Consider the following 25360-nt stretch of genomic DNA (forward strand, 5'->3'; position numbering starts at 1 on the left):
CACGGCAACCTCTTCGCATCATTTACCGCCACCATAGATACTGAAATTAGCGAAACGGGCATCTAGGGCCCCGTCCAACCATAGAATTTTCACCTAAGGGTCCGCAACCGCTGCCCTGCTCGCAATGAAACTAGGGCATAGACGAGGACCCCGACCTCATCAGTTTGATGCCTATGATCGACCCTATCGGCACAGACTGGATTTCCGAGAGGGGAACCCATAACTTCCCCAATGGTAAGGCGACCCCGTGGCGCGCCGCATTTATCACGATGATATGCTCTTCAAGGTGGCTGCTGCAGCTCGTCAGCGAAGCCCAGCAGGATCGCGGTCAATGGCTTGTAAGTGAGGCCATGCGGAGACGTTCTCTCTGCTGCATGGGCTCAAGGCTGTGACGGCCCCGTATCCAATTGCGTTTAATAACAACATGATGGCCAAGATGATGGATGCCGAGATCAATCGGGGGCCGGCGTACAGCAAGGCCGGAGGCAGGGCGCCCTCGTTTTCGTACACGACGAGTGGGTGCGTCACGGAACCGTGGTATAAGGCGAGTTTTGGTTTGTTGTCGATGATGCGCCGAGTCTCCGGCATGGGTATTTTAGAGGCGAGTGTGTGCCGCCCATGTTGCTGCACCCGATTAAGAACGACTAGGTAGTTCGTTTGGGGTTGTTAATTTAGTGTCTCTATTTCCGTCTTTACTCGGACCTAAATAGAAGGATTATGTAGGTAGGCTCAACCTCTCTTGAAGATGTTCGGAGATATCGAATCGTGGATAGGATGAAGTGAAGAACTCGTCCTCTTGTTGGTGGATAGCAACCCGAAGCTCCTGGTTCGTTGTTGGATCTCGTGGGGTACGAATAACACCACGAGATTGTCCTTTGTCGAGCTTTCTCGTTCTCATGCATGTTAAAATATGCCTTACTTCTTCCTTTCGCAAATTGCAAAGGACCACGCCGCAGTTTTCGCACCAAACAAGTAGTAATATAACACACTTCCCTTGCAACAAACAGACAAGTACTCCAACTCTTGTGAGCACAGAGGTTCTTGCACAGTTTGTACAGTCTCTGGTGTATCGCACTCTCATTAGTGAAGGTTAATTTCATTCGCAGACCACTAGAAACAGGCTGTGTGTCTTTCCCTTCTCTCTTTTCGAGCTGATGAGGAGATAACGAATTGTCTGGTAAAGACTTCGATTCCGGAAGGTCTTCCTGCTCTTCCAGGGAGGTATTGTCATCTGAACATTCTGTGCGTATTCGCCTGAGTTGACTCGAATTACTGGATACCTCAACTGCTTCAGTCTTGTCCTGATCAGGGCTCTTGTATTGAGTGAGCACAGCTGAGTTCCGAGGCTGTGGCCGAGGTTCTTCGAGAACAACAGGATTGAGGGTTTCAACGTTCTGAGGTATGGCTGCTATATTGGTGACTTGATCGAAGCAGTGATCATCAGCCGACATGGCTTTCTCATAGCCTGTAGCTGGTGACAAACCTTGGTCAGAAGCGGTCTCATTACTGAGTATCACAGCTGGTATAGAGTCTGACACATATCGGCTAATGGAACCGAATATTCGACACGTCTTGCCTTGATCGAAGGCAGATACATCGGAGCTATCAATTATGAATTTCAGACTGGATGTAACAGACAATTCCAAGTCTTGCGAGTCAGACTTCGGAATCGGTTCTCTCTGATGCGTATAGTCGGCGAATTTCCAATATTCCTTCATAGTAATAACCAACTCATCCCACGTCTTATACTCCTATTCGAAAGCTCGAATAATAAAACGAGTGTCGTAGTCGCATCATCGTACCCAAAGAGCAGTCTTTGTCGTATTTGATCTATGGATATCGTACAGAGAAATAGATGTCCAGAAACAGAATATATCAGACGCATCTCCACAACATTCTCGGAAGACAGTTATGAATCGGATCTTGAAGATAAGGGAGACAGAGTCGAGTGGCTGACACACGTCAATAGAGAAATGCTAGTGTCGGGCAAACCAAGTGCTATGTCTTGCCGATAATAGCGACAGAGAGATCTCCAGAAGGACTCGAAATGCAACCTGTTCGTCCGTGTCGCGGTAGCCGCGTTTGCGGCGGTCAAATCATTGGCCCTGAAGCGACGACGGATAGAAACTTCATTCGTACAACGAAGCTACGTCAGGTGCAGCCGTATTTGCGTCCAGACCTGACGGCTGAGAAGTTGTCCTTTTTTCTACCCAGTAAGAGCACGTTACCGGAACTCTGGTAGTACTAACTTAGTCGGCCCCGCCCAGGCGAACGTGAATATCCATATCTGCATCGGGGCTAGCGCCGTCTCAAGTTAGCGGAACCGCAAATACTGAGGGATTCAATCCTCTATTGATGACTCTGCGTAGATCCTGTCTTGATTGATCTATTCGTCTGCGCATCCGTTGTATTGTGTAGCTATTTTGTACTTTGGGGAAGGGTCTGACCCCACTAGACTACAATTGCCGCTACACCGTCTTTGGCCTAGGGCGTAACTGTGGCGCTCAATCCCACAAAATACCCCATAATCTGTTGCTTGGCAAAACAAAAAGATTTCAACGCGACGTGAATGGTGTGCCGATAACTTTCACGTTCCTTCCTAGATGACCATACGCGATCAATATGGAGATTGATCCAGCAGCTAAAGCGTAAGGCAGAAACCACTGTATTATTGACCGTAACTGACCAAATCTCCTAGGGAGGAGGTCGTACGGGTCGACCTTTTTGTCGATTCTGGATCCACAACAGCAAAAATTTGCTACGCGAGCTTCGATTCGCACCTGAGAGTTGTCGAAGAAGGAGACCTTACCAATTGGCCCGATGCGAACATCCATGCGAAATGCAACGCCCAGACTCCCCATGTACCTAGTCGAATCTATGTCGACGAAGCTGCTGGCGAAGTCAAAATAGGCTACTCAGCTCCGAATATTGCTGACAGCTTTAAATTCTACCTTCTCGGACGCGACGAGTTGCGCATAAATGACGAATCTAAGCAAAACCAAGCCATCCGAACATGTCTATGCTATTTCCTACAGCACTTCCGCACAGAAATATTGTTGAGCAAGTACCCACATCTTCAAAGGAAGCGTGCAGTGCACATCACTTGGACATACCCTGTCGAGTGGGAAAATGAGGAGGAACAGCACCGTCAAAAGAGATACAACGCAAGATGGGAAGAATTACTGGTCGATTCATCAAATCTCCCACAGGATTTCTATCCCAAAGGATTTAATCCCGGGAACTTCGATCCTAATGACTTCAGTCCCGACACGGAGAGCTTGTCTGAGCCCGACGCCATAGCTAACCAGTTGATCCCTTATTTTCTTCAGGAAAATAAGGGCGACGCCCATCAGAAACCGAAGGACAACTGTAAAGACATTGTCTGTGTTGGAGTTGGAGGAGCAGCATTCGTTAGTTACCAACTGCTATGCTGCTGAAACCTGTTTTCTGCTAACCTTTGCTGCTAGAATATTGCAGCCTTGCGTGTCTATCTTATTGATGGGATACCCCGAATCTTGCAATTAGGAAACAGCATTGGTTAGTCAGAATCATGCGAGGTGCTACTTTTCTACAATATTCGCTGACCATTACTAGGTGGTAGGGGTGGCGTGGAAGAGATGGGGCATGCATTCGATGTAGAGGTGCGAAAGAAGCTACAAAGCGATCATCCAAATCTTGAACCCGCGATTTGTAACAAGATTTGCCGCCAAGCCAGATACCACTTCGAAATGCAACAAAGCCATTGGGGCAATGATGAAGATTCACAAACCGAGATAAGTATCAAGATAGGTGAGGAGCACTATGACTTCGAAGTCTCTACCGAGAGATACTTCGGCATTGGATTTGACGAATTCTTCAACAACATCAACAAGTTCTTGGGAAATCTGAAAGAGAGAGGGACGTTTCCTTCACTTGAAACAGCCGCCGCAGATGGCGGAGCCTTTGGCTTGAAGAAAATGTCAACCAAATTTGGCGAGACAATGAAAAAGTACGACTTAACGGCAAAGTTTCCAAGCCTCAATACCAGGTAAGTCCTTCACATTTTATCAAGGCTGTGTATATACTTGAGCTAACTATCGACTTCCTTAGCATGACTGTAAGTTATGGTGCGAGGCAGGCCGTTATCCATCGATTACGCCTAAATAGAGAGATTGCCGTTGGAGAGTTCTTGAAGAGAACCCGCTTAGCAATTCAATTCTGCAAAGGTCCTGAAAGATCTGGCGAAGTAGAATCTAGCGAAGAATCTGGCAAAGAAAAGGGATGTGCAGCAACTCTGTGGTGTCCCTCAGATGCGAATATACCGAACGTAACCAAGTACAAGCTTGATGCCGAAGATCTACCTGGCTTCTTCATGGTCCTATGCGCAGATGAAGAATGCCTGGGGGAAAAAGAATGCCTGGACGAAGGTACATTCGAAATCGACGAAACATATTGCTACCCTCTTACGACTCAAAAGATACCATATAGCCAACCGGGACCTATCAACATTAGCATGTGGAAAGAGAACGAGCAGTTCCATCTACGGTTCACCCGAGGCGGTCGATGGGGCGGTACACACGAATGGTTGTTTGATTCTGCCCATGTTCAGCTTGGCCAGAACAATATTTTTTTCGACGTCAGGAAGATGGATTCGCTTAAGCCGCTTAAGCGAAAGAGGACCTAGCCGGCGTCGTGATAATAATCACGGTCAAAATTGGTAACATCTTCCCATATCAATTTAGAAGAATTTTTGCTAACTACTTATTCCTCCGAAGGAGCAAATATACATGAGCAGGCGTAGATGGTTTGATTTTTTGTGTATTTACAGATAGGCTTGTCATCTGGGTAGTACGCATCGCACAGGTAACGTCCCACACCCACATCCGGGACACCCCCATATGTGGGACACCCAAAAATGCCTCATCAACACCGCTAGCCTCTAACTTCAACCTCTTTTTTCTTTACCAATATCGATTCAATCGTTACGACATTTTACGTACGTCTTCTTTACACTAATATGAGTCAATATACCGAAGATGATATTTATCGAGCTCTTCAAGCAATAGCTACCGGTCAAAGCCTCCGAAAAGCAGCATATGAGCATGGTGTCCCAAGGTCTACTCTTTCACGACGGATTCAGGGAGCCCAGTCAAGAGATATAGCTTTCGCTGATTACCAGAGGCTCTCTCCAGCCCAGGAATCTCATCTGGCTGAATGGGTTCGAATCCAGGCTGCCCTAGGCCTCCCACCAACCCATCAACAGCTCAAAGACTTCGCCGAGCGTATCCTACAGATCCACGGAGACACCGAACCACTTGGAAAGAACTGGGTCCAGGCTTTTATCAAGAGGAACCCTTCAGTCAAGGTCCAGAGAAGCAGAGCTATCGATTCCCAGCGTATTAATAGAGCCTCAGCTAATGTGATCAGGTAATGGTTCAAATACCTCGCTATCCCTGAGATCAAAGCTATTAAGGCCTCGAATCGATACAATATGGATGAGACAGGTATTCTAGAAGGTAGAGGATCAAATGGTCATGTTCTAGGATCATCTGAGACTCGTTCTATACGGAAGAAACAGCCTGGATCTCGAGCTTGGACATCTCTTATAGAGTGTATCTCTGCGACTGGTACTGCACTACCCCCACTTGTGATATACAAGGGGAAGTCTGTCCAGCAGCAGTGGTTTCCTCTGGACTTGACTCCATACGAAGCCTGGAGGTTTACAGCAACAGAGAATGGGTGGACGTCAGACTCTACGGCTATTGAGTGGCTACAAAAGATCTTTATTCCTTTGACTCAACCAGAGGACCCTGAAGAGACTAACCGCATTGACCACCTTTTTGCATGCACCCCCATTTTGCAGGGTCTAACTGAATCAACCTAAATACTTCGTCCATATTATTTATATACAGAACATACTTAATTCAAGTGTCCGAAGACTTAGATATATTCTTTCGAGTCCTCTTTTTAGGAGGGACCCTTCCTTCGAGAAAAGTATCAATTTCTGACTGCTTATCCGGTAAAATAGGCCGTATTCGCTTATTTCGCTTGTCCTGGGCTGTTCGGATCGCTGATAAGTTAACGAATACTTTATTCGGGTCTGGCTCGACGGGCTGGCATATATCTGGAGCGTATTTATCGAGTTCTTTATATAGTTGCTCGTTTTCGATACGTAATTTGGCATTCTCGGCGGCCTGGAGTGTAAGGGCCTTGCCCGCCTTGCCTACTAGGGTACGAATCTTACGAGATACCCCGCCCTTGGCTTTCTCTATCGACTGTAGTTGGCTAGATAGTTTCTGCGCTTTCTGAGGAGTAAAAGCAACTAAAGGTGGTGATATATGAGGCGGAGGATCTGGTGTATGAGGCTCCGGGGGATCACAAGATACGTCGACTAGTCCTTCGGAGCCTAGGGGCTATATACCAGTCTTCCGCCAGCCAGAAAGTCTCGGATCTTGGTCGAATCGGACGCTCTAACTAGGCTAGCATCTACGACGCGCCCAATCTTGGTACGTATCTGTGGATGGCGGCTAACGAAGTGATCCACCCAGTGTTGGCCGAGTGTATTGTTATCCCCTTGAGCAAGGAGGATTTGGGCAGCGAAGTCGGCCACATAACGCTTGCTAGGAGCCCGTCCACACACTTCTTCGTGTAGGATCCAGTTCACGATAACCTCGTCTTGCTCTGGAGTCAACTTTTGTTGCCTGGAGGCGGCGTCGCGATGCGAATTACCGTGACGAATACGGTAGGACAGTGTAGTCCCCTTGATACCGTACCGATGAGCTGCTACGGCCTGGGAAGAGCCCTGACGGACAAGCTCTTTAGCGCGTTCGATTCGCTGCTCAAAATCGTCCAGACTATCCTCCACTGGATTAGCCATTTTGTACGTAGATAGGGAGCAATTGCGAGGTAAATTGAGAGACGTCGTGTTATTGAGGCGTAGAAATTCCCTGCAAAATGGGGGTGCATGCAAAAAGGTGGTCAATGCGGTTAGTATTCAAAGGCTGTCATTGGATAGGTAGCAGAGCTAACCACGGCTTGCAGACGAGCCGGGGTCAGTGATTATTGGGTGCTCTGGATCCGCAAGGTCGACTGGGGTGTTGACCATGCTGTGGGCAGAAAGCTTGGATATGGACCGGACGCAATGGTGTTGGTAATGGCTATGACAATGGCTATGGCACCGGTGCCAGTGCTGGTGTTCCGCGCAGACCTGTCGGGTCGAATGGTGTTGACCACATGGTCTAAGCTGTTGCTGAACCGACTGAAGCGCTGGACATTGTTCAGTTTTTCACGTCCTGATGTCGCAAGAAGAAGTGGCACACCTAACGACCTACTTAGCAAAACCGGACAGTCCGATAAGGCTGAAGGATAAATTTCGCTATATAGGTTGAGCTGCATTCTCCGTTGGGCTAAAGCTTTTTCCGGCTCTAACTGCTCCTTGCTTGCAAGGCGCCGCCCATCCACAGCACAAAGCGGATCCAGCCCTCTAGTCGCCGCTAGACCGCTATCAACCCTGCGATGACTTCACGAGCCCAACTATATTGCCCGGCGTGTCAGTCTATCTGTGGTAGCACAACAACCAAGGCCAGTACGGCAAGGACCCTTCGACGCATGATGGGATAGTTGCACAAGGTGAAAAGGACCATAGCCCATAATCATGCCGTCTTCATAACTCACAGTGACAAGTACTGTTTACGCGGTCCTCTCGAGAGACATCTTCACGTTAATACCGAACACCATCGGAACTCGGCCATAGAGCAGAGAAATCGTCTGTCCGCGTATAATTAGTCATTCGATACGCCGGTGAAGATGTCTTCGGATTAGCACGCTTTCGTTTCAGTTCATGACTCCCTCAAGGCCCTGTAATAAATGTTCCCTTTTGTGGACAGCTCCAGAAGGCTCTCCTGACCATTACTTTGGATGGGGACCCTTGGCTGGGGACCCCTAGCAAACTCCGTCTCCGCCGAACATGCCATTGGTCTTTTAACAATTGGCAACATAACATAGAAGCGTTTATAGTAGAATTATCTTAAGCTAAAGAATCTAAGTTGTAGAAGTTGAAAGTGTGACAACTGGGTTTCTCTACCACCGCTCAGCAGGTATGAGCTTCGTGCTTCGTGCTTCGTGGCTTTGTTAACATGTGTAGATTGGCTCTAACTAGCCGCGCCGTTGACAGAGACCTGAGATGAAGAAATAAGTCATGTATTGTTTAGTGACAAGTATTGCGGTTGAGTTCTAACTACTGGCGAGATATTATAGGTAGAAACCTGATGTACGTTCTGGTTAGGGGAGATTTATACGAAGGCCAAAAAAAGATGTTTTTTTTCTTCTTCTCTATGATGGCTACTTCTGGCTTGATGCTGGGTTTTGTAGGCGTTCGGCTCTGCACTTGGCCGTACTTTCCCATCTAGGGGCGGTACTCGATTCATGCTAGCTGGAGCTCTTCTAATCACCACCACGGGGTTGAGGAGAAAGCATATAAATTAAAGGAGAATCATGGTATCTCCCAACTAAGAATGCTAATTTTGATGGTTGTAGCCTAGGCTTGGAGGGGAAATGCGGGTTTGGCCTGATTGCCCTGCCTGGCGGCGACCTCATAAGTGTAATTCTGCCTAGAGCACAGCCTGGTTCGGCGAAGACAGCTGAATACGGATTGCCCAACCTTCTGTTGCGAGTTACGGCACATCATACGTGCTGTCTACTGTAAGTCGGGACAGAGCAGTTTCCGACAATAGTAGAGCTGTCATACAAGGCCACAGCCGCATCTCTAATTGAGTAGTCAATCAAATTCCCGGAACCAGGTTCAAGTGCAGCCACGTAGTCGAATCCATCAGACACACCACTGAAACCGCCAAAGCTAGCTCTCACGGCGATATCGTTCAAAATGCCCTCCTTGTTGACTGTAAAATTGCCACCAGGCGAGACCTCACCAGAAAGCGAGTTGGTCACGGAAGCATACTCGAGCGCAGCAATGGTGGCAGTCACGCCTAACTGCGCTGCCATGGCGCCAATGGAGCAATTTGCGTTGTTGGCGTTGAGAAGGAACAAGTTGGCTGCATACATGGACGCCATGAAGCGGGCCAATAGGGTGCTCTCAGCTGCGTCGCTCAAAGCCGACTCGCGGACGGTGAAGGCACTGGACGTGATGGGGGCAACGTGGTCGGACACGCGAGCCAGGATGTTGGGGGCTTGGCCGTCGGGCAGTGACTGACCCTGGACAGTGAAGGGGTAGTTCAGGATGGTGGCGTACACAGCACTGCCGTTGGATGTGGTGCCGCTCAGCAGGTCTGCATAGCGTGCACTGGTGCCTCCAACCGTCTGTTCTGGGTTACTACTTGGCTAGACGGAGAGGGGCAGCACAACGGGGAACTGCTTGAACGAGGAAAAAGAATAGAACGTAAGCTTACCATGAAGTAGTAGTCATCATACAGCTCCAGACCAAGATTGGAAAGACCTTTCCTCAGGAGATAGGCATACCCGCTGACGGGCGAGTCGACGATGATGGGCTTGCCAACCAACTGCGACGCGTTGGTTATGGAGGGAATCGACGCGATGACAAGATCCGGTCCTTGGTCCAGCTGCCCCAGCACGGTGACATTCTGGTCCTGGTTGAAGCGGTAGTTGAGTGCATTGTCTACGGTGGCCGTGAGGATGTCGTACTCGCCAGACAGCAGTGACGAAAAGGCGGCGGTGCTATTGGGGACCTGATTATAGATGACATTGAGCCCAGTGGCCTCGAAGAAGCCAAGCCGGTTGGCCACCGAGTACGTGGCCGTCTCCAGACTGTGTTGCCTTGTCAGTTTCAATTTCCAGCCCATCTCCACGAGGTACGCGTGTGGCTCACAAAGCTCCGTACTGCACCGTATCGAGCGCGGTAGCACCAACTAACGGCAACAACGCCACAACTGCGCTGGCAAACATGTTGAAGCGTAGAAGACTAAAATACCACGGATAAAAGGCGAGATGACGGGCGAATGCGACGGGTTTCAGCAGGTTGTCACTTTGTAGAAGGCATGGACGCGAGGAGACTGAGGGAAATGTCGGGAAAAGTCTGCGAAGCTCATTTGCGCGGGTTTCATCGTTAGAGTTGTTCGCAGTTGATGCATCACAAATCGTTCCCGCGAACCAGGGTCGGAACGACGTCGTCAGACAAACCCGTCGCAAATCCGCCGCGACCGAACGCTGGCCCGGACAAAACCCGGGCGTCCGGGGCCCTGGCCTGAGTACAAGCTACTTCGAACCCCAGTGGACTGGGCTGGGCTACGCCTTACCCTGTGACTAGAAAAGCTTGTGTGGTACTCTTGTGTGGTACTCGTGTTGCGGACGAAAATACTCGGATTTGATGTCTTCTGGACAAATCGTCCTTCCGGGAATAGATATCGCGATTCATCAACAGTTCACCCGGTATCTCGCCACCCTGACTATCTGAAAACAAGTTCATCCCTTATTGGCCGTAATTCACCAGATGGGACGCAGTTGACAGTACTCTGAAGTCGTCACAGCGTGAGCCACCCTCCGTAACCGGCACGCTACCTACCCCAGTCGCCGTATCGCCGCCCTACCGTTGTATCCAGATGAGATGAACGAGCGGACATCTGATGTACCCATTCTTCGGCGGGGTTGCAGCCCACCGCTAGCCGCCACTGCAGAACTTGTCCCCGGCATTTTCACTCAGCAGATTAGATTAGACGAACCTTAGATTCCATACTTGCAGTGTAGCCCGAGCTTTCGCGGACAATTTGTCAGAGATTGGAATTGACCACCACGGGGCATATCCTTAGCGTGGTTAGCGGCGCGATTCGAGTCTGCACGTTAGCGAGGCACGAACTCGTGCAGTCCCAGTCGTACGGGCCTGACTCACGTGTTCAACCCTGGGCGTTCCGTACCTGCAGAAGCGAGGGCGGGCAAGATCGTGCTTTGGACGGGTTAGAACATGCTGAGAAATAGCGCCCAAAGTAGGATATCCAACTCAGCCCGGTGCTTGTATCTGTTGAACTACTCAAGTGCGCCATCGCGCATAGCGCTCTCGTATTATCCCGTCTGGTGGAACGCCTATTCGATCGCTGGCGCGGCGTCTGAATGTGACAGGCCGAAGTAGTTCCTTCTCACTAGACAGCACCCATGCAAATCGCCGCGAGATGGAATGGCGTGTTCGAGCGGAAAGGCATCTACTTTCGGTCTAGCCGAGCTACGACGAATCCTCCACGGTCCACCACCATGAACATCGAGCCAACGGTGTTCAACGGGCGGTCCCGCTTCCCCGGCTACATTTCCACCAAAAAGCGGGAATTCGAAAATCTGGCACGAAATCAGATGGGACCTCCGATCTGTTAACGTTGCGCATGTTAGTGTAGTCACAATGCAGCATGCCGGCATAGCTGCATGCATGGTCAAGTGTATCGTAATGGTAACATGAAAATATAGAACTAACAGAGTGGGGGAACCCAAGTCATTCTAGTTATAATCTAAGCAGGCCCCCTCGAAGTCAACGGGCGGTGCCAACAGCGAACCCATCTCAGTCGGCGGCAGACGGTCGTCCTAGTGACTCCTCGATGCCAATGCTAACCCGCACTTTCATCTGACCTCGCGCGCCCCTTATGGATTCCTTCGCCGATTGGAAGCGAGATGTCATCGACGATGGGCTTCCGAATCCGCGCGGTGAGCAGCTGGCGCATGTCTCTATCGTGTTCGCCTGTTTGTCGTTCGTCTTCGTTGCTGCCAGGCTACTCACGAGATGTTTTGTCAACAAACTTGCCGGGCCGGACGACGTGCTTATCGTCGGATCGCTGGTGAGTCTAGCCATAGCCCCCTGGGTTGCTGATCCATTCATCCCGGCGTTTAACGATGTTCCAGATTCTGGCTATATGCATGACTGTATCCTATAACGAAGGTTAGTTCAAGCTGCAACCCAGAATATCTCTCTTGTCCAGCATATCAGGGCTAAATAAGGGCAGAGGCGAGGAATGGGTTTGGATTGCATTTCGACCAAGTAAATTATGGGCACAAGGTGAAAGCATTCAAGGCAAGTGACGGAATCATGCCACGCACACGTCCGCTCCGGAAGCTAACTCGAGCAGTGGTTTTTTGCGGCACAGATACTGTACAAGGTCGCTACCTGCCTCACCAAGCTATCGATACTCATGCTCTATCTGCGCATCTTTCCCGGTCGCAACTTTCGGATCGCTTCCTGGGTGACGATGGGCATCACCGTTACTTATTCTCTTGCGGCTGTGTTCACCACCATCTGGTCATGCAATCCGATCCAGAAGGCATGGGACAAGAAGCTTGATGGACACTGCTTGGACATCATCTCGGTGTGGTACAGTATGTTGCCCCTTTTTGTGGATTGAAAGGTGGGCTAGAGTCATGTAACACGGAGACTGACGAGTCAAACCCTTGAATAGGTACATCGATCATGATTATTATAACCGACGTCATCATTATAGTGCTGCCCATCAACGAAATTCGCCGACTCCAATTGTCTACAAGGCAGAAGCTGCTGCTATCTAGCGTCTTCAGTCTAGGCCTATTCGTTATTGCGTGTACTGTAGTACGCATGTACACTGTCTCGCCCAAGACCACCGCCGAGGATCAGACATGTGAGTTCATCTCCTCTGCATCCATGACTTTCGCTCTCTATTGACAGCACAGGCAGATTACCAAGCCATCTCCAATAGTTGGACATTCCTGGAAGTCAATGTTGGAATTATTTGTGCCTGTAAATCCTGTTTTTCCCTCCACCCCCACGCAATTCCAGTGCCGTTATGTGTCAAATATGGCTCTAAGACCGACCACTCCAACAATAACCGGTCCCATCTACATTGATGTATAGTGCTGATGGAACTTCATCAATCACAGGCCTTCCAGTGCTCAAATTCCCTTTCTCGAGGCTATTAGCTCGGGTTCGAGGAAGGAAGACGACGGCAACTCAGAGCGGACCTTCTGATTATGGATTGAAGACGATTGGGCAAATGAACTCGCGACGGAAATCAGCAAATACCAAGCCGGATCACACGGGAGACAGTGTGGAGGATCTTATCCTAGGCGAAGCTGCGGGCACTAGGGAGTTTGCTTTGCAGACGACTGTTTCTTCCCAAGTGACTCAAAACGAGAGATATGAGTATCCGTGATATCTTTTGATTGAAAAACAAAGTGCTGCCAATTTGCAAGCCTCGTTACGTCAGGTTCATTGCGTTGCCTGTGTTACCACCTCGCCAATCTGAAGTAGGGCACGAGTTTAAGGCAGCGAGTGCTTGGACATATATGCCAGATCGCCCCATGGTGCCCTAATAGGTCAACTGGACAACCCGCCAGCGTAAAGCATTCCATGTTCGTGTCACAGAATATAGAGACAGGCGGTAATGGCCTGTCCTATCGGTATGGCAAAGGCCAGCTCTCGGATATTTATGTCCTTAGATTTGGCTGGATAACCACGACGTCGGCGTCTTCTCTGTTACAGCCTAGAGATATGTCTCCGCTCAGAACTTCCCATGACCTCACATGAGCCAAAACCATCAAATTTCCTATGCTTCAGTTGCCCCGCCTAGTTGACCGTTAACTGACGTGTGTATCATTTTTTTCTCCCCCTTCCCTCAGTTGTACTGCAATGAACCAGTGTAACTTGGTATATAATGCGCCAGGCAGAACGCAGCAGGGGGGGGCTGTGAGGACATCATTATCCTGCACTGCGCTAAGTCCGAGCTTGACATGCCAATTAGAAGTGATGTTGACCGACTAAAATCCATGAATTAAGCTTAGCGGTCAGTTTATCTCGTATCTGTTGACTATCAGATAAGTGGTGAGGATATGTGTACATTACTACGAGGACTATATTGACCCCCATTAGCCTTAATATCGAAGCGTTAATCTGATTGCTACGCCGCTCACCTCCGTTTGTAACTCGAGACACCATGTGTATTCCCTTTATTTCTCCAGGCCTCACAAGAGGTTGCACTACAACAGCTTGACGACCATGCCCCTTCTGTTTCTGTGATGTTAGTCCCAAACGCAAACTCGTATACGAAGGATGTTTGTTTGGAAGAAAGCGAAGAGAAGGGAAAAGTAAAATTAAATGTTTATTAGGATATTAGGAAGCGTTTTCGGGAGATCCGTGACTTCAAGCAGCTGGGATGAAGTGATGACTTGATTCATATCGATTTGGCTGATACTGCAGAAGACTATTAGACGCTCGACAAAACAGTCTTTTCCAATATAAAGATTAGGCAACTCCAAGTGTTCGATATTGTTGTAACTATTTGCAACCACCTGTGTACGCAATGCTGCGTGATACATAGCTCTGCGTATGGCAATGCAATTATCTACCGTTAGCTCACATACCCTATAGTGCTTTCCATCTACTTTGCATGACATGCGTTCGTCCCATGTTCATTGAAACGCTAAATCGAAACATGTAAGGGATCCCCTGCATTCAGTCCCTGCCGTGACGCTGTGGACATTGTAATATCCTGAGCACATCATGGGATTCATCCCCATGGTTTCTGGACTTCTACTCCGCTTTGTCTCTGCTCCTGGCTCTATTGTTGTGCAAACAAATACATGACCGGCCATTCACGAGAGTCAATATGGAAACGCATCAATGGGCCCTCGAGTTGACTGCGAGGTTGAAGAACAGCAACCGTCATTAACACGACGATAGTGGGGCTCTTATATCTCCTGCTTCCAGGGTGTCCTGGCTTGATGTAGCCGTCGTGACGCAACGCTTCCCGGGATTCCAGGTTGAAGACGGTCATGCGGTTACCTACCTTAGGGGAAAACGCTTATTTTAGTCTACAGGGGTCTCAAAGGATCACGCTCTACTGGAGTTCATGACAGGTGTCAGGATTTGATATGCACTAACGTACCCCACGGTCCAATTGAACACTTTCGCGCATTTCCGTACAACCTAGGTTTTATCCCTTATTTTCCACCTTCTACAATGGCACGTAATTGGGAAGAAAGCGATATTCAACTAGCGCTTCAAGCGCTTCAAAATAACCCCAAACTAAGCGTACGATCCGTGCTACGGATCTATAATATCCCTCATACAACCTTACGTCACCGATATCGCGGCGGTACTTCACGACAGGATATACGATCACCAACGCAAAAGCTTACCTATTCCGAAGAAGACGCGATCGTACGCTACATAGTCGACCTAGATTCACGATCATTTCCTCCTCGAATAAGTGGCGTTGAAGATATGGCGAATCGACTACTCCACTAACGCGACGCAGGACGCGTCGGTATTAACTGGGCTTCGAGCTTCGTACGACGACAACCAGACCTCCGGACGCGTTTCAATCGAAGAATCGACTACCAGAGAGTCCTCTGCGAAGATCCCGACGCGTACCGCGCGTGGTTTTATCTCGTACGGAATACAATTAATAAGTATGGAATTCAAGAGGAGGATATCTATAATTTTGACGAGACTGGGTTTCTTATGGGTCAAATCTCATCCGAGATAGTTGTAACGACCTCTGATCGACGTGGAAGACCTAGAGCAGTACAGCAAGGGAATAGGGAATGGGTTACAGTTGTCCAGGGCATCGGATCGGACGGCTATACTATCCCTCCGTATATCATCTTTGCTGGTAAAACTCACCTATCTTCGTGGTACGAAAATAGCCTACTACTAAAGGATTGGGTTATCGTGGTTACGAAAAATGGCTGGACTACAAATGAAAGAGGCGAGGACTGGATTCGACATTTCGATCAACATACAAAGCTTCGTACGAAAGGTGTTTATCGCCTCTTAATTCTCGACGGCTACGAGAGCCACCACTCGACCGCTTTCGAGCTCTACTGTAGAGAGAACTCTATTATTACACTCTGTATGCCTTCTCATTCGTCGCATAAGCTCCAACCTCTCCATATCGGCTGTTTTCGTGCACTGAAAAGAGCGTACGGTAAAGAAATTGAGGATCTTATGTGGGCACATATTACCCATATCTCGAAGGAGGACTTCCTCTCCGCGTTCTTAAAAGCGTTCCAGGCAACTTTTACGATATCAAATATCCAGGGAGGTTTCCGAGGGGCAGGACTCGTACCGTACGATCCGGAATATGTGATTTCGCAGTTAGATGTGAAGTTACATACTCCAACACCTCCGGGTACCTCGTCTAGCCTTCCTATTATCTGGGAGTCGAAGACCCCAAATAACCCAATTGAGGCACAATCCCAGACCGAACACGTGGAAAACCGAGTTATACGACATCAAAATAGCTCTCCGACAGCTACACTTACTGCACTTGACTAGTTTGCGAAGGGTACGACGCAGGTTATGCACCGGCTTGCTCTTTTAGAGGGTGAGAACGCCGCGCTTCGAAAGGCAAATGAGACACTTAGCCGGCGGCGTTATACGAGAAAAAAACGTTTACAGTATGGAGGATCACTTCGTATACAAGCTGGAGAAGATTTACAGTCTCAGAAGCTAGTTAATGGAGAGTTAGATAATAAATCGCGCTGGAGTCGTAGTCGTACGAGGAGGCCAGAGATACTTCAGCAACGCTGTAGGACGTGCGGAGAGCCCGGTCATAATATGTGTACTTGTCAGAATAGTAAAGAGATATCTGAAGAAGATAGTTCCGAGTAGTTTTAATTATTTTTTTACGTTATAGTTGAATTAACTTATATCTTATTGTACGAGGTCTTAAGAAGTGTTCAATTGGACCGTGGGGTACGTTAAGCCCAATAGCTCAATAGAGTAATTTTACCATGGGTGTTCCAAGACTGGTTGTTCCCTTGATTCACGAGCCACGACTCGTCGCGAACCATATCAGGAACTGAACAAGAGCATGAGTGGGAAAGTCCACCAATTGCTCCTGTCGCTGAACGAGCCAGGGCGGGACGTAGTCCCCCCCTGGTCACTAGAGTACGAGGAGCCAATTTGCGGGGTTGGGGTGCCGGCGTCTATCCCAACGAGACCGTTCGGAGTTTAGTCTCAATTTGCCATCTAGACCCATGCAGTGGGTGCTGGAAGGCATTGTCTTTGGCCTGTTCCACCTGGGTCATTCACATTCTGAAGGAGCCATGCTCTCGGTCCTGCCACTTCGTTGGGCATTCTTATTCATCCATCACAGTCTGCTGGATATCTATGTCACAAAACGTTTACGCAGAAAGGTCATATGACACAACGGTGGCTATGTGATATCATGCTGAGGCGGTCTTGCTACTCTCTACGTGACCACCGATCGAACATTACGTGACTTGTGCCTTGGCGAGCTCAGGACAACTTGGCATGCTTCGTAGGGAAACGTTCATCTTTTAGTTCCCCGAAATTCAAATCGACTTTGTATTTCTCTTCAACCGGTGCATTCCATCACGGCGCCGCCCAATTGCCACCAATGCATGTCTGCGCGTTTCTTGGAGTATCAACACCACGCCCATCATAGTGTACAACAACCGGCAGATGTTCATATTTCAATCATGCAATATCCTCCTAGCATGCCGTAGCCAAGACAGCGCCCCGCCACAGAAGTCTTCCTCATGACCCTCCTACACGCGCAACATTGGGTATCCGTGATTCAGTCCTTCATTGCCAACCTTCCGTCTTACTCTATCGCAAGCGGCGTAAGATCTCCCGAGTTCCTCGGTTCGCTACGTCAATGCATGCGCTTCATCCGTACTCGTCAGGCGTTCTCCTTCCTGATGAAAACCTCAATGAGTCCCCTCATCCGGTCCTCGGTGGTCTTCTTTTCCTTTGCGCTAAAACTCTCCCCACCTGAGACGGTTCTGCACACAGCAGTGCCAACCACCTCGGCAGCCCGCTTTTCCCAGGCAAGCCGGCGCTGGATTGCGCCTTCGTCTATGCTGCCATCGGTGCTGCTACTGCTGCTTCTCGCCCCCCTACGGAAACTTATGGTACGCGCGACGCCAATCCCCTTGCGCCCTACGGACTGGGCTTTGCTCGGGTCCGCTAGGGCTTGCACCTGAGCCGGCGACAGGGGTACGAGGTCGGCCGCGACTTTGGCGACCATGGCTGTCACGAAGACGAAGGAGATGTTGTGGTACGGTGCACCGCCGAGGATGTCCAAAACAACTGTCTTGTCATTTTCGATTTCCGGAGCCAGCTTCGTGCTGGTCTGGGTGGATAGGGTGGGCAGAGCTGTTTCGATCTTGGCCCAGAGTGGCGCCGATACAATGCCGTCGGTAAGGGAGGCGAAGAAAAGCAGAAGCACTTGGCTCGTAACTTCCAGGCGTACCCGGGCCGAGAGATGAGGTGGAAAGGCATCAAGCAGTGGCGTATCGGTATCTAGAGCTTCTATCAGCTTGGCTCGAAGTTCGGTCGGGTCGACCTCTGAGCTGTCGTTGGTTTGGTCCCTTTGAGAAGAGTTCTGGGTGTGTATATGATCATCGCCGTGGAACGGCCAGCCCGTCACTTCACGAGGCAACTTGGCGTCTTCGCCTTCGAGCATGTTCTCATCCGCCATGGCTCGTTCGGCCAACGTCTCGATAGTTTCCGTCAACTTGTACAACTCTGCCGGCGCAGATGAATGCACAGGCAAGCTGTGAGGGATAGGCCCGCCCTTCCACGGCTTGTCTTTCTCGCTCTTGCGTGCTGATTCCTTTTGGTGGAGGCCCCGTATACCTCCGTTACGTGGCGGGATGCGGATGAGTTCTTCGATGCTGCGGCCAAAGGTTGAGGGCAGCCATGTGCCGTGTATGGGAATAAAGTGATCGCGACCATCGGCGACACAGAGGACTAGAACGTCGTTCAGAGAGTCTGTACCTTGGTTCAATGAGCGCAGCTTGTTGATCGACGTGACGTGCAGGGTTAGGAGGGCTAAAGCGGTATCGCCGGGCTCCAGCGTGATGGCTTTCCCCGCTCCCTTTTTCGATTGCTCCGAAGTCTGCTCACCGGCGTCAGATGGAGAAGACAAGTCGAGGAGCTGAAGATGCAACCATTCGGGTTCTGCTGGTTTGGAAGCGGCACCGCTGGAGCCAGAGGCCTCATTTTCAATGCTGGGCTTCCCCACAAAGCTAATGGTTGCAGGCACCCGACCCGTGTTGGCGATGGTCAGGGAGCGCTGCTTGGGCTGCATGAATGCGACATGACCAAAATCCACCCCACCGCTGCCATCCGTAATATCATTTTCGTGCTCGGCGTTCCTCACATCACGGGATGAGCTCTCCTTTCCATCCACCACAATCGTGATTCCCGGCCGCCCCTCGTTTTCAGCCCGATCCAGTTCCCGTGCCACCTCGGCGTGCACCTTTGCTTTCAGTTCGGGCACTACCGCGTCGTAGTCCAGGGTAAACAGCGCAACTATGGGCTTGTGGTCGCTGGACGTGATGCGCTGGTGGGTAGTGTAGATGTCCAAGCTAATGTGATCCTTGAAGCCCTCTTTTGTCACCACATCTTCGCCACCCGATTCTTCCGCCTCCTCGTCGTACTCGTCGTAGTCGTACACAGTATCTCCGCCGCCGGTCACGTCGTTGGAGCTGGAATCTTTGGCGGGATCGTAATCAAATAAGACGGACTCATCATCGGCGGCAGTATCAATCCCGCGCTTGTGCATGTCTTCGTCCTTCTTCTTGGCCTCGATCTCGTCTGCTTGCTTCTGCTTATGTGCCTGCAAGTCGGTCCTCGTGCGAAACAGAATGCGGTCGCACCAGCTCGGCGCACGTCGCTTCTCAGACGAATCGAAGAGCCCCACCGTGCCAATATCGTACTTGTAGCTCGGTAAGAAGGTGATGGGGCCTTCTCGCCATCCTTCGTAGAAAGCCTTGCGCTCTTTGATAGTGCGCCGGAGTTGATCGTGGGGGAGTAGGGAGTCGAGGGTGGCTTGCAGGGACGCAGGATCGTCGTGAGGATCGGGAATAAAATCGTCCGGGTCAGGGAGCTCAGCGTTATCGTCGTTGCCGTCGGCTTTGTCGAAACTGGTCTCGCGGGAGATCGTGTGGGGGGTGTTGTTGCCATCCGAGTCGCAACCCTTATCGAAACCCACCGTCTCGTTATCCGACATGACGATGACACCATCCTCATCCAAATGCTGGCGGGTAGATGTATTGTTGATATCGTACTCGCCCCTCGTATGTAACATCAACAGTCGACGTATGTCGTCCCCTGGCAAACCGTCGAGCCGGAAATTCAGGTCGCCAAACCAGAAGGCAAAATCCTCGTCGCCGATCTTCTCGCCGCTCTCATCCAGTACGCCCGCGCGGTTAACGGGACTGAATTCCGTGTGCGATAGGATCTTGTTGTAATCCCAGCATCGTCGGTCCAGATTGGTCTGATCGTCTCCCGAGGCTAAATGGCAGTTGGTAAAGACCAGTCGTGTCGTCTCTCCCAGCATGATCCTGGATGATATGCCTCCCTTGTTGCCCATGTAGCCCAGTAGGCCAGTGCCGACGGATATTGTGGAGACATTGGAGATGGTGGCGGCGACTTCGGGCGACGCGTAGATGAGCAGGAGCAGGCCTGACAGTTGCTGGCATGCGACCAGCGTATAGTTGGCGGGAAGGGCAGCCTCGAGCGCTGCTTGCCACTTGGCCGTGATGAAGGGATCCGCATACAGAGACTGGGACACGAGGTTGAGCGACATGATCTCCTGGAGGCCGAGCACATAGAGGCCAATGTCCGAGCCTCCGACGAGTCGTATTGAAGGCTCCCTCTGCTCGTCCTGTGGTTCTTGCTGCAGCCTGGTTTTGCCATCGTGCGCGTTTTTCTTGTCCTCGTCTGATGCTTCAACAGCCCTAGGGCTCATGTCCATGTCCCTGTGAACCGGCGTGCTCTCTTCCACGAGGTCGCTTTCCGTAATCTTCAGCTTGGCAAGATGCGACTCCAATCCAGGCTCCAAGCCCCTTCCATCGACAAACCACCTGGCAAGGTCTTTGTCGGTTCCAGGACATGCGGCGACGTTCCACGATCCGACTTTGACGCGTATCCGGTGCGGTCGGACGTATTGTGCCTTGCGGGCTTGGACGACGCGAGATAGAGAGTAGTGTGTTGAATTCGTGGCGAGGTCGACGGGTTCGGAGACCGAAGGATGCGACGTGACCGACGAGGCTCGAGAGGTGGAGGGCATCGTGATTTTCTGGCCCGAAGGCGGTGCAGATTCTCGATTACGGGGTATATACGTGCGATTCGCGATGCGGGGTACGGGAATAGACTTATAGGATATAAAATAGATACAGGGTACTAAAAGGTAAGAAAGGCTTCGGCGGAAAGCCGATGGTCATGTCAGTGTCGCGTTTTTCGAGCCTCTCTCCAGCCAGCATCGTCGACACTTGCATAGTGGGGGAGGGTATAACGTAAGAGGTAGTGACGTCGGCGGGGCAATGTGACAGTGCTGGACAGCAGACTTCTAGATGTCGTTCTAGAGACCAAACAAGACGGAAATCAGAATATGCCGAATTGGTGCAACGCTGTGAGGAAACACATTCATAAAATGACTTACGAGTCTCCGCATTAAAACTAGAGAGAAGGGGGATGAGCAACGGTATCTAGAGCTCGCGCGACTGTCCGTCACATGCCTCGAACTTCGTCTGATAGCTCATGGTTGGCATCTGGGTTCAAGCCTTGCATTATGCATGGGACTCAGGAATGAATTGACTCCCAACTGACGGAGACTGGGGAAACGATAATGCGACAGTCCCGCCTTCAACGAGGGGAAGGATTCTAAGTGGATGGATAATTGAATTGACGAGGCCATTGAGTATCCTTACGAAAGACTTAAGTAAGTAGGTATGGGTGTGGCAATCCTCTCTTTCCTCGTCTCTTGCCAAACAGAATACTCAACCAGGAAGTGTAGAGTTGAGCATCTGGTACCTAAAAGGGACAACGGGAGGGGGGTTGCGTCGCATTGCTTCCCAACACAATGATCAAGCTCCAGGATTAGGTTATCGAGATGATCTGATTGGCTTGAGGTCTGTGCACTTGTACCGGAGTCTGCGTACACTTCCTCTCTGATGACACCCCTCTGGTGATGATTCTCCTGCAGACAGACAAAGAAGATATTAATCCAACCGCTGCACTGCGCGCCTTCCTTCTGCACTCGTATCTCCAATATCGTCCCAAATTGATTGAATTGGAATTGAATTGGAATGTCCACCATGTCCCGCCAAACACCCCGCAAAAAAGGGAATCAACAGCAATCGTCCTTGCCGCACCAACGCAACAAATCCCAACAACAACATCAACCTCAAATTCTACTTGCACACATCCACCACAGAGACAATCCCCCCGACTACGGATCCGATACTGCATCCTACATGGCATCTCACCCCGTAGCCTCGTCGGCAGGGCTCGCACAGCGTAGCAACACGGACCTCAACCTCAGCGTCCTCAAGCGCTACCTCCCGTCCATCCATGCCATTCTGTCCATCGCTGCCAATGCCGTCGTCTACACATACCAAATCAACAACGAAGAGGGTACACAGGGCTGGGAGAAGTTCGGCGTCGAGGGCACCATGTTTGTGTGCTCGCAGAACCGCAACAACACCCAGACGGGCACCGCCAGCACCACGTCACCCGGCGCCGAGGGCGTTGCCGCCTGGGACGGCAAGAAGGGCTGCGTCTTCATCTTGAACAGACGCGGACTGGAGAACATGGTGCTGGATCTGGCCGAGGTCGAGAATGTCGAAGCCACAGACGAACTGCTCATTTTCCAGCTCGAGGACAAGGAAGGTCTGGCCAGCACGGCGCCGAGGGTCATGGGCTTGTGGATTCATGCTGATGAGGAGGCCACGAGGGCTACAAACACCGGCCTCATACAGGAGATGTGGAGGAAGGCAAGAGAGTCGTGATCGCTTCGTGTGGAGCTCTACTTCTACGTCAGGCGTTGTGATGATGCCCCTAAAACTTAGCACCGCATCGTGCGTATCGCAATGGCGCTGTGTCGGCCTTGGACGCATGGAAAGTCGACGAGTAATTTTCCCTTGCAACCCAGTCCTGTTGTTGGTCCAATATTGGCATCATTGCATCGTTTTGCAGATGCGCTCACGTCAGGCACCGTGGATCGGTATGTCAATTACCCATCAATAAGAGATATGGACCTCTCTGCTGGACAGGCTGACCTGTCGCAGTTGGCCAAAACCGGTCTTAACGGCAATCCACAAGGGGGCATCGTACATCAGACCACACCTACTACACACCCCTGAGACGAAAGTTGAAATACAGAATGCGGACATTTGGAGGGCAACAAACACTGGTTATGCATCCCGTTGCGGTTATTGCTCGGAGTTACTGTGTCATCTCGGAACCCACACCAACAATACCGGCCGTGGTCATGCTGCATTTGTTTCCTCATCTTCGCATGTGGAATTCACGATCCTTGAGCCCTGCATCTATTGTTTAGATAAATCATTGCCGAAAATTCGCACTGCCAACAATCTATACTCTCAACCCCCAGCCGTTGCTCTTGCGCACTTGCGGCCCAACTAGCTCGCTGGCATTGCGGTGCGTTGGATGGCGATGCGCCAGGCATTGAGTCTAACGACGTCATGATGAATAGAGCGCGCGTCAACTGGCCATGCCGTGTGCCTGCGGCTTCCAAGTTACTGATTGGTGAATGGGTTAGTTTGAGAAGATATCGTAAATTTGCCGCGTGGTGTAGAGGTTGTGAGCAATCTGGGGTCAAGTAGTGGCGGAGTATTGTGAACTGGCTCCCACTGTCAACGTCACTCGGCTCCTTCGTGCCCAATTTCTCAATACTTAAGACATGAAAGCGACTCGGTCATCAAAAGAAACATATCTCCGACAGATTTAGCCCAGGCTCTGCCATTAATCTTTTCACTTTCGGCTCCCACGTTGTTCTGCCACTTTCCACTTTCGGACATGCAGGAGCTCTACGCCACTACGAACCTTCATGTCTTAGTTGGCGTTGACTGCAGTTGGCCATTAACTGGACGACGAATTGAACATGATCAAGTTAGCCCTAGCCTACAAAACTGGAGTTTCGAGCTACCATTTTATTACACCCTTATGGCGCCGTTTATTCTGTCACCTCCTCGGCCATGGTCTCCCCCGCAATCGTGTTTCGGTCCGATAGCCATGGGCCAGAGGCGAACCTATCCGTCACAAAAATCATTCAAACTGGGTTCTATCTTTGGCAGGTGGGTACGACGTTTTTCCCGACCAGGTACAAAACCTAAGTTCTTGGCAAAAGTTCAGCAGGTACTCAAAACATAATGCGCTCCGAGGTTCAACATATGTTGAACTTATCCGACAGTGGTACGGAAAGTTTTCACTCAGGTAGCCTTTTGTCACCACCGATAGCGGGTAAAATAACAGCATATCTTTATTATCTAACATATGATGCACATATATTAGATATATGATATAATAGTGCTATATATGTGTATCCTGGTCGATCTGACCTCACAGGACTCAGGTCACGAATATCAGGATTGATTTCGTGCCAAGTCAGTTGTGTGGTTCAGATCTCTTTTGATGGTGTTTTTTCTAGAAAGCTCAGCTATTTCCGAAGCTACGAAATGTTGCTTAAGAGCAATGATGTAGCCAATCAGATCCTCTGATTTGGATCCACATATATGAAACCTAATCGCGTGAAAGCTAATTGAAATTAGGAAGATATTAACCGTATATGTAGAACATATATTATAAGGAGCTTTTCAACCCGACTACGGTAACGGGCTCGAGTAATAATAAAACGCTAACGTACCCCACAAGCAAGTTGGCCACACAAGCAAGTTGGCCACACAAGCAAGTTGGCCACTTTTTCTTGGCACCTTACGAACAACCTTTTAATTAACATCTTTACACATACCAAGATGGGATCGAATTGGAAAGAAAGCGACATGATTCGAGCGTGTCAGGCGCTTCAATCGAAACCCGAATTAAGCATCCGACGCGCTGCCCAACTCTACAATGTCCCTCGTACAACTCTAGCTAACCGAAAACGCGGACTACTATCTCGACGCGATACTCGACAATCTAGTCATAAGCTTACGGAATCAGAAGAGTTAGCGGTCGTACAATACATACTTGACCTAGATTTGCCATCATTTCCTCCCCGGCTCCATGGTGTTGAAGCTATGGCTAACCGACTGCTCCGTGACCGTGGCGCTGGACGCGTCGGCGTCAACTGGGCCTCGAACTTCGTACGACGACAACCAGACCTTCGGACGCGTTTTAATCGAAGAATCGACTACCAACGAGCCTATTGCGAAGACCCTGACGCGTATCGCGCGTGGTTTACGCTCGTACGAAATACAATTGCGAAATATGGTATCCAAGAGGCGGATATCTATAACTTCGACGAGATAGGGTTCGCGATGGGCTTAATTTCATCCGAGATGGTAGTTACAAGCCGAACGACGCGGAAGGCCTCGTACAGTCCAACAAGGCAATCTATAATGGGCTACAGTAATCCAGGGTATTAATTCGTCCGGCTGGGCTATCCCGCCGTATATTATTGTCGCG

At 50.2% G+C, this 25360-nt stretch overlaps 8 protein-coding genes across 8 annotated transcripts; 5 read left to right on the forward strand and 3 right to left on the reverse strand.

Annotated features, from left to right (window-relative positions):
* Nucleotides 1-303: 303 nt before the first annotated feature.
* BCR38DRAFT_491508 (uncharacterized protein) lies at nucleotides 304-1883 on the reverse strand (the record flags this gene model as incomplete). The annotated part of the gene is made up of 2 exons (XM_040864674.1): nucleotides 920-1883; nucleotides 304-644 (listed from the first exon to the last, which is right to left on the reverse strand). The coding sequence occupies exons 1-2, from the start codon at nucleotides 1716-1718 to the stop codon at nucleotides 304-306; spliced, it is 1140 nt and encodes a 379-aa protein (XP_040720472.1). The 5' UTR covers nucleotides 1719-1883.
* A 739-nt stretch (nucleotides 1884-2622) lies between these two features.
* Nucleotides 2623-4663, forward strand: BCR38DRAFT_404025 (uncharacterized protein; the record flags this gene model as incomplete). The annotated part of the gene is made up of 5 exons (XM_040857804.1): nucleotides 2623-2648; nucleotides 2699-3410; nucleotides 3468-3537; nucleotides 3595-4027; nucleotides 4090-4663. 5 exons carry the CDS (start codon nucleotides 2623-2625, stop codon nucleotides 4661-4663), a joined length of 1815 nt encoding a protein of 604 aa, XP_040720473.1.
* Nucleotides 4664-8190: 3527 nt separating this feature from the next.
* On the reverse strand, nucleotides 8191-10264 carry BCR38DRAFT_415336 (uncharacterized protein). Its single transcript, XM_040859016.1, has 3 exons — nucleotides 9821-10264; nucleotides 9384-9759; nucleotides 8191-9294 (listed from the first exon to the last, which is right to left on the reverse strand). The coding sequence occupies exons 1-3, from the start codon at nucleotides 9895-9897 to the stop codon at nucleotides 8662-8664; spliced, it is 1086 nt and encodes a 361-aa protein (XP_040720474.1). The 5' UTR covers nucleotides 9898-10264; the 3' UTR covers nucleotides 8191-8661.
* Nucleotides 10265-11573: 1309 nt separating this feature from the next.
* Nucleotides 11574-13106, forward strand: BCR38DRAFT_453587 (uncharacterized protein; the record flags this gene model as incomplete). Its single annotated transcript, XM_040861606.1, has 7 exons — nucleotides 11574-11765; nucleotides 11830-11866; nucleotides 11931-11998; nucleotides 12054-12300; nucleotides 12381-12575; nucleotides 12632-12694; nucleotides 12835-13106. The coding sequence occupies 7 exons, from the start codon at nucleotides 11574-11576 to the stop codon at nucleotides 13104-13106; spliced, it is 1074 nt and encodes a 357-aa protein (XP_040720475.1).
* Nucleotides 13107-17603: 4497 nt separating this feature from the next.
* On the reverse strand, nucleotides 17604-21002 carry BCR38DRAFT_453588 (Endonuclease/exonuclease/phosphatase; the record flags this gene model as incomplete). The annotated part of the gene is made up of 3 exons (XM_040861607.1): nucleotides 17604-17820; nucleotides 17872-20609; nucleotides 20700-21002. The coding sequence occupies 3 exons, from the start codon at nucleotides 21000-21002 to the stop codon at nucleotides 17604-17606; spliced, it is 3258 nt and encodes a 1085-aa protein (XP_040720476.1).
* Nucleotides 21003-22029: 1027 nt separating this feature from the next.
* On the forward strand, nucleotides 22030-22722 carry BCR38DRAFT_479423 (uncharacterized protein; the record flags this gene model as incomplete). The annotated part of the gene is made up of 1 exon (XM_040863148.1): nucleotides 22030-22722. One exon carries the CDS (start codon nucleotides 22030-22032, stop codon nucleotides 22720-22722), a length of 693 nt encoding a protein of 230 aa, XP_040720477.1.
* Nucleotides 22723-22750: 28 nt separating this feature from the next.
* Nucleotides 22751-23429, forward strand: BCR38DRAFT_319 (uncharacterized protein). Its single transcript, XM_040854749.1, has 2 exons — nucleotides 22751-22937; nucleotides 23002-23429. The coding sequence occupies exons 1-2, from the start codon at nucleotides 22804-22806 to the stop codon at nucleotides 23357-23359; spliced, it is 492 nt and encodes a 163-aa protein (XP_040720478.1). The 5' UTR covers nucleotides 22751-22803; the 3' UTR covers nucleotides 23360-23429.
* Nucleotides 23430-24287, forward strand: BCR38DRAFT_325 (uncharacterized protein). The gene is made up of 2 exons (XM_040854808.1): nucleotides 23430-24030; nucleotides 24084-24287. The coding sequence occupies exons 1-2, from the start codon at nucleotides 23753-23755 to the stop codon at nucleotides 24253-24255; spliced, it is 450 nt and encodes a 149-aa protein (XP_040720479.1). The 5' UTR covers nucleotides 23430-23752; the 3' UTR covers nucleotides 24256-24287.
* The last annotated feature ends 1073 nt before the right edge of the window (nucleotides 24288-25360 follow it).

This window comes from Pseudomassariella vexata (genome assembly GCF_002105095.1).
Source record: "Pseudomassariella vexata strain CBS 129021 chromosome Unknown BCR38scaffold_1, whole genome shotgun sequence".
Classification (NCBI taxonomy): Eukaryota; Fungi; Ascomycota; class Sordariomycetes; order Amphisphaeriales; family Pseudomassariaceae; genus Pseudomassariella; species Pseudomassariella vexata.

What these genes read in the sequence shown, in the direction of transcription:
- BCR38DRAFT_325 (XM_040854808.1), top strand. Translation starts at nt 23,753, where the DNA reads ATGCAGGAGCTCTACGCCACTACGAACCTTCATGTCTTAGTTGGCGTT. An exon ending in CTGGGTTCTATCTTTGGCAG is followed by an intron (nt 24,031 to 24,083) that starts GTGGGTACGACG and finishes TCTTGGCAAAAG; the next exon opens with TTCAGCAGGTACTCAAAACA.
- BCR38DRAFT_319 (XM_040854749.1), top strand. Translation starts at nt 22,804, where the DNA reads ATGGCGCTGTGTCGGCCTTGGACGCATGGAAAGTCGACGAGTAATTTT. An exon ending in ACGTCAGGCACCGTGGATCG is followed by an intron (nt 22,938 to 23,001) that starts GTATGTCAATTA and finishes GACCTGTCGCAG; the next exon opens with TTGGCCAAAACCGGTCTTAA.
- BCR38DRAFT_415336 (XM_040859016.1), bottom strand. Translation starts at nt 9,897, where the DNA reads ATGTTTGCCAGCGCAGTTGTGGCGTTGTTGCCGTTAGTTGGTGCTACC. An exon ending in ACGGTGCAGTACGGAGCTTT is followed by an intron (nt 9,760 to 9,820) that starts GTGAGCCACACG and finishes AAGGCAACACAG; the next exon opens with TCTGGAGACGGCCACGTACT. An exon ending in ATGATGACTACTACTTCATG is followed by an intron (nt 9,295 to 9,383) that starts GTAAGCTTACGT and finishes AACCCAGAACAG; the next exon opens with ACGGTTGGAGGCACCAGTGC.